The sequence below is a fragment of the Pantherophis guttatus genome, chromosome 8 (assembly GCF_059756535.1).
Source record: "Pantherophis guttatus breed Tessera chromosome 8, ASM5975653v1, whole genome shotgun sequence".
Lineage (NCBI taxonomy): Eukaryota > Metazoa > Chordata > Lepidosauria > Squamata > Colubridae > Pantherophis > Pantherophis guttatus.
The window spans coordinates 83416696-83426882 of NC_142070.1; the positions used below are offsets into that span (position 1 = coordinate 83416696).

The window sequence follows — 10187 nt, forward strand, 5'->3', positions numbered from 1 at the left end:
GTGGGGCACGCTTGCTCTTGTGGGGAGGGGGATGTGCTGTTCTGGCTGAGGGTGTCCATGTCTGTGCTGAGCCCGGGAGCCCCCCCTCCCCCCCAATTCAACCGTCTCTTGAAACTGCCAGGTTTGCCATGTTCCACCAAGTGAGGATCCCCAAAGACAATCTGTTGACCCGGACAGGCGATGTCAGTGCTGAGGGGAAATACACGAGCGCCTTCAAGGTAGGAGCTCTGCTTTTTTTAGGGTTTTTTGTTTTTAATCCCACCTTCGTTAGTTTCACAAAAAATTCAAGGCAGAGAACATACCTAATACTTCCTCCTCCTCCTCCTCCTCTCATTTTCCCCACCGCAACAGCCCTTTGGGGTGGGCGGGATTGAGGGAGGGGGACTGGCCCAGAGTCACGAAGGGCTAACGTAGGGCTGGAACTTTCCCTCTCCTGGTTTCCAGCCTGGAGCCGTCAGCACTAGACTAAATCAAGGCTCTTCACCGTATGGAAGTTCGATTCCGTTCTCCCTGCTTCTTCCTCACGGGCTGGTTTTCAGCAGAGTGGCCGTAGCCCGGGAGGACTTGCTCTCTCAGTGTTAAGGCCGGGGTCAACTCTTCCTTGCGGGACGGTTGTGTTTCCCCAGGATCACAAGCGGCGTTTGGGGGCTTCACTGGGCACCTTGTCCAGCGGGAGAGTTATGATCATCGCCATGTCTGTGGTCAATCTGAAGCTGGCCGTGTCGATAGCCATTCGCTTCTCCGCCACCCGGCGCCAGTTCGGGCCAAGCGACGCTGAGGAGATTCCTGTCCTGGAATACCAAATGCAGGTAAAGGCAGCCTGGCCAGGAGCCGGCGCAAGGGGAAGTCTAGTTAAGAGTTCTGGTCATAAGTCATTACGGTCATAGGTCGAGGAACCCACCTGACCAGAAGTAATTGTGGCAGTCAATAAACAGACCCTTTCCTTTAAACGGGGTTCAACTGATGAATCTCATCATGGGACCACCAAACGGCTGAGTTGGTCATAAAAACACACACGCCATACAGTACATGCTCCTGTGATCATGGGGAGGCAGCATGGCCATTTACAACAGCCGGGGGGAGGGGGAGTGCTTTATGGGCCGTACTCTTTCTGTAACTGTCGTAACTTTGAATGGTCGTAAAAGCTGCAACTGTTTATAGCATCCTTCTGGCCAGTATTCCCTGCCCGGGCCTTACGGAGAGGAACAGCAGAGTTAACCGAGATCTGTGTCCTCGCGTGGACGTCCCTGCTGGTTCCCTCACATCACTGCTCCAAGTTTAATTTAAAAGACTACTTTGAAAGATAATGCAAGTTCAGGTAGTCCTCAACTTACAAGAGTTCTTTTAGTGGCCATTCAAAGTTACAACGGCATTGAAAAGGGGACTTATGACCTTTTTTCACACTTACGACTGTTATGGCATCCCCACGGTCACGTGACGAAAAATTCAGACGCTTGGCAACCGATTCATACTTATGACGGTCACGGTGTCCCTGGGTCATGTGATCCGTTTTGCCACCTTCCGACAAGCAAAGTCACGGGGGAAGCCAGATTCACTTAACAACCGCATCGCTAAGTTATCAGCTGCAGGGATTCACTTGACCACCGTGGCAAGAGAAGGCCGTCAGATGGGGCAAAACTCACCTAACAGATGTCTCTGTTAGGAACAGAAATTTTGGGCTTGATTGTGGTCATAATTCGAGGAGTCCCCGTTTACTCTCAACCTAGATAGGTATGAGATTATTGCCTGATTAATTTTAGTGCTGCCTTTTGTACCTTCTCTTTACCAATCGCATCGCTGTCTTGGAGGGAGCCGAGGCGGCCTTTTATGTGTGTGTGGGGGGGGGCAGGAGCAGAATCGGGGGGGGAGGGGCGGTTGTGGGCCTTGGTGGGGATTTCCAGAGTCGGGGCTTCCAGAAGAGCCCGTGATGAGATGCGTATTTGCCAGGATGTGGGCCTCCCAACTCACCCAACCCAAATGTCCTTAAATCGCAGCAGTGGCGTTTGCTGCCGTACCTGGCGGCCACCTATGTCTTGGACTACTTCTCCAGAGCGCTCTTCCTGAAGTTCATGGAGTTCCACATTGGGCTGCTGATGAGGGACAAGAGTGCCCAGCAGGTGGGGGAATCTTCCAGAACCAAACCCTCTGGCCCTAAGCGATCCTTTGGGATCCCTCGGTTCCCTTGGCAGGATGGCTGTGCCACGAACGTGATGGATCGCGTTTCTCTTCACGGCGCAAACTTCACTGCGTTGCGTTGAACGGGTGGACATTGCTTGGGGCAAGACTTCAAGGTCATCGCAAGGACACAAAGAGCCATCGTGTCTTATTGATAAAGTCTATAATTTTGGATGGAAATATTGAATGTATACAGGTAGTCCTCGACTTACAGCAGTTCACTTAGTGACCATTCCTAAATTACAATGGCACTGAAAAAAAGTGACTTATGACCGTTTTTCACGCTTGCGACCATTGCGGCATCCCCATGGTCACACGATCAGAACTCAGCAGCTGACTCATACTATGACGGTCACAGTGTCCCGGGGTCATGTGATCCCCTTTTGAGACCTTCTGACAAGCAAAGTCAATGGGGAAGCCAGATTCACTGGACGACCGTCTGACTAACTTAACAACTAACTGTTAATCACTCAACAACAGTGATTCACTTAACAACAGTGGCAAGAAAGGGGGTAAAATGGGGCAAAACTCACTTAACAAACGTCTCACTTGGTAACAAAAATTTTGGACTCGGTTGTGGTCATAAGTTGAGGACTGTCTGTATATTTATATTGAACTTCTCAGATTTACAAAATAGGTGGGTGGGTGTTTTTTATTGATAGGAGTAATTGTTACTTTTCTGCAACTGTATCTAGCTATTATTTAGGAGGGGATTTGGGAGGTGGGATTCTTGTTAAATAAGCATGCAAAAAGAATCGGGATGAATGTGCACCTCAGATAGACCGGAAACTGCCGGAATGTTTTTCCTTTTGCCCAGTTCTCCCATTCTGTCTGCTTTTCCCCGGGGTGGAGGGGAAGAGGGGGGGGGCTGCTGGTGCTCCTGAAGGGGTGGGGAGCTGGGGTGGTGACCACTCTCTTCTTCCTTCCTCTTCCCCAAGGCTGAGCTGGGCCGTGAGATCCATGCCTTGTCCACCTCGGGCAAGCCCCTCTCCTCCTGGCTCACCCAGGAAGCCATCCAAGAATGCCGGGAAGCCTGCGGGGGACACGGCTACCTGGCCAGTAAGTGAGACAGCGCTTCCAAGCCAGCAGTCGGGAGGGAGGGAGGGAGGGAGGGAGGCGGTAGGCACCTGGTGATGCACTAAAGGTTTAATTCTGACAAGATTAACAGGTAAATACAGGTAGTCCTTGGCCACCATGGAGCCCAAAATTTGTTAAGTGAGACATTTGTTACGTGAGTTTTGCCCAGTTTTATGACCGTTCTTGTCACAGTTGTTGGGTGAATCATTGTGATTGTTAAGTTAGTAACCTGGCCATGAAGTGACTCCGGCTTCCCCATTGACGTTGCTTGTATCAAAAGGTCTCAAAAGGGGATCACGTGATCCAGTGGTGGGTTTCGCTCACCTTTGCTACCGGTTTGCTCGCGCATGCACCACTTCTGCACATGTGCAGAAGTTTCTGTGCATGCGCAGAGCGTATTTGATGACGTCCGGGTGGCTGGACGGAGCCTCCCACTGCCGCTGCTACTGGTTTGCCCGAACCGGGACGAACCGGTAGCAACCCACCACTGACATGATCCCTGGACATTGTGACCGTCATAAATATGAGACAGTTGCCAAGCATCTGAGTTTTGATCGCATGAGCGTGGGGATGCTGCAACTGTCGTTGAGTGCAAAAATCAGTCATAAGTCACTTTTTTCAGTGACATTGTAACTTTGAAGGGCCACTAAATGAACTGTTGTAAGTGGAGAACTACCTGCCCATCGCTTCCTCTTGCAGCTGTTTGCATTCGACCGAACCCCTTGTCTTTTGTTACCAAGCTCCTTGGATGCTTGAAAATTGACAGGCAGATAGAAGTGAGCGAAATAATTAAGGTTCACTCCAGTTTTTCCACGGAAGGGGGAATCTGGGCCTTTCCGGGATACTCGCAACTCAGCACCATAAAGTTTTGCGAGCCGTGTGCGTCCCACAGCTGGAGGTCAAGGTTTAAAAATCACTTGACCTTGACGGAGGTTGGGGCTTTGGGGGTTTTTTTTTTGGTAATTTTCAATAAGAAGGATTTTTTGTAGCTTTTAAGTAGGTGACGGCTCCTTCGTAATGCTTGTGTCTTCTGTGTGCTCTTTATCCCTGACCTCCAGTGAATCGTCTGGGCGATATCCGTAATGACAATGACCCAAACTGCACTTACGAAGGAGACAACAATGTTTTGTTGCAGCAAACAAGCAACTACCTGCTGCGGTGGATGAGCGAGAGATCCCAAGGTGAAGGGGGGGGGCGAGGGGGGAGGACCGGGGGTTGCTGTGCTCGGAGCTCAGCGAACGCAGAGAAGAGCATCCGACTTTCACCGGGCCTCAGAGCCATTGGGGCGTTTTGGATGGGGATTTGGATTTGATGTCTCTGGCGTTTCATCTGCAGGCCATCCTGTTTCGTCGCCCATGGGATCGGTCGATTTTTTAAATGATTATGATGATATTCTCCGTCAGAAATTCGTGCTTCCAGATGCCCAAGACCTCATGGACTCTTCAGGTAGCTCTCTCTTCCCTTCCAGGATGGGCTGCATGGATCTCCTTTCGGGCCCACGGAATGTTCTGGAGGAGAGCCCCCTGCTCTGTGATTCTTGGGCTGGTGGGTGCTCATCAGCTGTTTGGCTCAAAGGAGCCTGGGGTTGTCTGGCCCTCCTGAGCAAGGGGACCAGTGGGAGGAGGCTCAGGGCAGAAGCGGGGCTTTGGGTGGGGGGGCGGCAGAGGGGAGTCATCAGAAGGGCAACTTGAAGACATTTGCACTTTGGTTCCTGAAATGAAGAGCCACTGTTCTGACCCAGCCTTAGCAGAAACAAGAAACAGACTCCTTGTCCCCCCCCCAAAAAAACCCTCTTTATTTATCTCTTGTGAATTAATGACATTCACACACCCAAAAAGTCCAGGCATTAGTCCTTCAAAGAGTTAACTGCAGTGAGAGACCTTATCAGTTCCTTGAGATAATTGCCAGGCCGGGCGTTTTCCAGCCACAAAGCTGTAAATTAAGTTCTGGCAAGCAGTCTCTCAGGCAGGAAACATGATGAGCCAAATCTTCAGAAGTCCGAATGGTTGTCTCTACAGCCCCCACTCCCCTTTCCTTCTATTTATTCCCCAGCCAGGGAGGGGCCACTCAGCATCCATATGTGCTTTGCTTCCCGAGTCAACTCCTTGTCCTCCGTCGTTCTCCTCTCCTAACAGCTCTGCGCATACATGCATCTGGAACAGGCCCCAGCTGTTCTTCCTCCCCACTTATCTCAACTTCCCAAAGCAGCTGCCTCTCCAGTGGCTCGGAAATGTCGGATGGCCCTGGCTCCATCTCTGCTTCCGACACAGAGCATCCATCAGAGCCTTCCTCAGACCCCAGAACTGGCCCAAGTTCCTCCCCAGCCTCGTCCGAGTCTGCTGCCAGCTCCACTGGCAGCTGGCAGTCCACAACAGCCACGATCTTGGCGCATTAAGTGAACTTCCCAATGTTTGTGAAAATGGGTTCATCTCCCTGGGATCTGTTGGTCATGATGTCTATTGATCCTTTTCCTCTTTATGAACTGCACACAAGAAAAAAATTCCAGTTTGCAGATGGCCCTGACTTCTGGCAATGCTCATAATGCATCCAGTGACGTTCATTAGGTGTATTGCTGCTCGCTCTCCCCGTCATCACGTTGAATTGCCTGAATGAATGTATAAAACAACTGCCATTCCTTCCTCCAGTGGCTTTGAACGCCTACAAGTGGCTGGTTTGTTACTTGCTCCGAGAAAGCATCCAGAAACTGAGGAAGCAGGAAGAAAGCGGCTGTGCTGATTTTGAGGCAAAGAACAACAGCCAGGTAACTTCCGGTTCTAATTTCAGAGAGTTCTAGGTTTTCCTTCAAGTGAGAGGAGCAGCCCCCACTCACTTTAATTCCACGGACAGCCTTTGTGGGTGAAGGCACAATTTGTTATATTTGTAGCTCTGCTTTTACATGGTCATCCTGAAGTACGCTTTCCCTTTTTTCCACAGGTGTATTACTGTCGTTCTTTAGCTATAGCTTTTATTGAGCACACAGTTTTGCAAAAGTACCACAAACACGTGCACAGTCCTGGCACACCAGTAAATCTTCAGCCGGTACTAAAGCGCATTTGTTCACTCTATGGACTCTGGTCTTTAAATAAGCACACGGCAATACTCTACCAAGGTGAGGTTGGCTTTATGTCTTTTTGTGAGCTCTGTGACCCATAAATGTTTGTTGCATAACACTTCCAATTCATCCTATCTGTTAACCTGCTGAGAAATCAAAATGCCCAAATTGTACCATTTAATATAAGGGCGAAATACATTACACCCTTACAATTTCAGCCTCTGTACTTTTGCATTTTAGCTTTTTAGCCATGCCTCTTTTTCTAGAGAGGGGTGATGTATTTCCCTTGAATAACTTTAAATCTCCCATTCTGTTACTTAACCTATTTTTAAGTTGTTCTAAGTAGAATCCAGGCCAGACTGAGTCTAAGTAAAATCAGCAGATTAATTATCAGCTACTTGTAAGCCTGGCTTGGTTACTGCTGAATGTCCAGATTTCCTTGTTAAGAGACGCTGCTTCTCCATAGGCCTGGGACACACACACACACGCCCCTCAGCAGGCTATTAAGGGAGGCCATGCAGCACTCTGGATTCAGGATCCCCTCCTCCCCCGAGATGTTGGCGGGGCCAGGCGGTTGTGGGAAGAGGAGCAGGTGTCTCTTGGATCTGCCTGTCCAGGCCCTTCCACACTCAGAGCCACAATTTGCGAATCCCCAGGTGCTGTCCGTCTCTGGGCAGGAGAATTTCCTCCTCACCCTTTTCAGTGGGATGTTTCGCTCTTCTCCGCACACAGGAGACAGTCCTGCCCTCAGCCCAGGAAGAGCAGCTCCCTCCTGAATCCCCTCCTTTCCTTCCTTCCTTCCTTCCTTCCTTCCTTCCTTCCTTCCTTCCTTCCTTCCTTCCTTCCCAGTGAGATGGGGGAACCTTTCCCAGTCATGCTTTTTCCATATCTTGTAGTCAGGAAGGTCTCAAATGCAAAGCACCAGAGCGTTAATCCTCAGTACAGTGCCTTCAGTTTATTTTGGGAATTATTTCTGCATATTGTGTACCCAACAGGAACTTAAAGTATGAATGAACTGTTCATTCTGAATGTGTTATTGCTCTAAATATGTTTTAGGTGGATACCTTTCAGGTGAAAATGCTGGTAAATTGATACAGGATTCAATTCTGGAACTTTGTTCAAAGGTACGTTTCAGTAGGGACTATTGAGATCTTGAAAGTTTGTCGATCCCATCAGATTTCAGTGGATATTTAAGTGCAAGGCGTTAGGTTCATTGTAATTTCTCTTACAATGTAAGGGAAGACCCAGGAAGCTCTTCATATCCTGAACCTCCCCGTGTTTAGCTTCAGTGCATGACCCCAAGCGATGTCCTCACTTTCTAGACCATTTGTAACCTGCTTGCCCGTCCCAGCCAGTTCAGGTCCCTGTAGCGAGGGGGAAATTTGACTTGAGAGAAACAAGAGGGGTCACTTCCCATCTGCCTCCCCAGAGCTGCATTTTCCATTTCCAGCTTCCTTGGTCCACTTTAAAGAGAGCCTTTGGAGCCGTTGGCAATTACTGTTTGGTGTTATTAGCCTTGTGTCATTCATGAAAATGTGTTAGCCAATGTGAAACAAAGCAAATATGGGCACAGCTTAAAAACTAAGTCTAGATAGATCTTTGCCTGGTCAATTATGCTGGTCTTCTACCATTGTTGTTGCCATGGACTCCTCAACCTGATGGCCAGTTTCCCTTTCTCAACACCCCCCTCCCCCTTCTCTCTCCTAGCTGAAGAATGAAGCAGTGACTCTGGTGGATGTCATTGCCCCCCCTGACTTTGTCCTCAGTTCCCCAATTGCCAAGGCTGATGGAGAGGTAAGCGGGCTCGCCCCCCCCCCCCCCCTTGGGGCTCCGTCTTCTTACTTTCTGAATTGCATCACAGAATTGCATTACCAATCTCTTAGATCGGTTTCCTTTTCTTTCCTTCAAAACCTCCTGTTTTGACCGAAACCTTTCTTGTTTTATGTTTCTCCAGCTATATAAAAATCTGTGGAGTGGGGTTCTTCAGACCCCAAAGACCCTGGAAAGACCTTCCTGGTGGTCAGAATTTTGTAACAACAAACCTGTCGTGGGCAAGTTGAGGTCCAGAATGTAAACAGGAAAGCCCACCGAGCTGCTAGTGAACCTTCATCGCAGGAGGGAAAGGATCATGTGAAAGGAAATGAAAGAAGACACCGAGCTTAGGAGAAACAGCCAAGCACTGCAGGGCCTCCCCATGGAAGCTTCCCTGAACCGGCTTCTTGTCTGCTTTCAAAATGATGGAATGTTCCTTCTCTGCCAGTTCAGCATTCCTGACATTTAAAGTCCAGTTGCTTCTCGAACAATAATCTGTTAAAATAGCTTTCTGTCCGCAAGTTACTGACCACGTTGAAAGCCAGCAGCTTTTTTTGTAGATGTCCCTTTAAATATTTGCATTTGGTCCATGAGATTAATATCGTCTTATTCTTCAGGAAAGGTTTTAAGATTGAATTAAGTTATTATTTTGCATCTGACATCAGTGTTTTCCGTCTCATCACAGAAGGCAAAATATCCAGGAGCCCAATCCTGTAGCAAACAGGAATGGCATATTTCAGTTCCTCTGAGATGTCATTCTGGAAGGAAGGCTTTTTTTTTCTTTTTCTTTTAATTCTCCACGTTTTTTTCTTTCTTAAGGTTTTCGGACAGGGATGGCTAACCTTTTCTGGACCGAGTGCCCAAAGCGCACACGTGCGAATGCGCGTGCATGCCCGAGCCCTCAAAATGCAGTGCGCATGCCCTCCGTACATGCACACATGCCCCCCATGCATGCACGGCAGGGACCCAACAACCAGCTGGCCAGAGGGAGGCACGCGCACATGCACAGTGGAGCGACGGCTCACGTGTCCATAGAGAGGGCACGCTTGCCATAGGTTCGCCATCACAGTTTTAGAATAACCAACGCTGGAGAGAAAGCTCTGAATGTCTCTCTTGACCTTCCATCTGCTAGGTGCCTGGAAGGCTCTGTTAGGGAAGAGCAGCTTGTCTCCAAAGAGAAAGGAAGGGGACCATGAAATCCTGGCAATGGACTTGGCATATCCCCACCCTCCCTCCCTCCCTCCCTCCCTCCCTTTGCCAGTGAGATGAGGAAATCTTTCGCCTCCTTTTTTTAGCCAGTCTGCTTCTGAGACCTGGTTCTTCCTAGCTGGGATCCAGATCAGGAAGTGTCCTCAATCCAGACTTTACCTTGAATCAGGAAAAGGGGCCATTTCTGTTCTTAAGCATTATCGAATCTCAGGGTTGGAATCCAATCCTGAAGAAGTAAGTGGCTGAGGAAATTTCAGCTGGGATCTAGTATGAGCTGGTTGCTGCATCCTTTTGATTCAGGCTCCCACTATCTATAAGGTAAATCTTGCAATCTGGATCTGGTTGACTCAGTTTTCCATAGCCGTGTATGTCTGTACAGTAATAAAAATATATTAACGATGTTTGTTCAGTATGTCCATTCAAATTCATAACAGCTTGCAAACAAAAAAAATTGTCTGATACCGCATAAACCCCCACAGTTAAGATGTAAAAGAAAAAGCATCTGCAACAAGAACATGACAACATTCATGGTAAGGTAGAGTTCTGGGAGAACCCCCAACCATTCCACAAATTTGTCACCCTGTACTGTGTGTTGATTTGAGGAAAGAGGCCACCTTGCATGCACAGAACTGGGCATCCAGTGTTTCTTTCATTGACCTTCAGTTCCTTCTTGCTTTTGGGCTGAGGAAATTCCTGTCGGATTTATTCCAGGATAAGAACACCCATGTTCTGCTACAACAGAAGGAATCTGTTGTAACTGGCTCAGTTACAGGGAAGAGCATCTAAGGATAATCCTGAAATGGACAGTGACAGTTGCTATAAAGGGAATGTACTGGAAGGCACCCAACTTCCTCGTTCACGC

The 10187-nt window shown here is 48.7% G+C and overlaps 1 protein-coding gene across 6 annotated transcripts in view; it reads left to right on the forward strand.

Annotated features, from left to right (window-relative positions):
- Positions 1-9726, forward strand: part of ACOX3 (acyl-CoA oxidase 3, pristanoyl) — a 19738-nt gene extending 10012 nt beyond the window's left edge. For 3 of the 6 annotated variants that reach the window (XM_060688985.2, XM_060688987.2, XM_060688991.2), the window contains exons 8-18: positions 122-218; positions 627-809; positions 1995-2117; positions 3114-3234; positions 4311-4433; positions 4588-4698; positions 5898-6013; positions 6187-6361; positions 7361-7428; positions 8012-8098; positions 8259-9726. In XM_060688985.2, coding sequence (XP_060544968.1) covers positions 122-218; positions 627-809; positions 1995-2117; positions 3114-3234; positions 4311-4433; positions 4588-4698; positions 5898-6013; positions 6187-6361; positions 7361-7428; positions 8012-8098; positions 8259-8378 — 1324 coding nt within the window. In that variant the 3' untranslated portion in view covers positions 8379-9726. The remainder of the gene's footprint in view (positions 1-121; positions 219-626; positions 810-1994; positions 2118-3113; positions 3235-4310; positions 4434-4587; positions 4699-5897; positions 6014-6186; positions 6362-7360; positions 7429-8011; positions 8099-8258) is intronic. The other 3 variants (XM_087874979.1, XM_087874982.1, XM_087874981.1) reach the window with 1 other exon arrangement.
- The last annotated feature ends 461 nt before the right edge of the window (positions 9727-10187 follow it).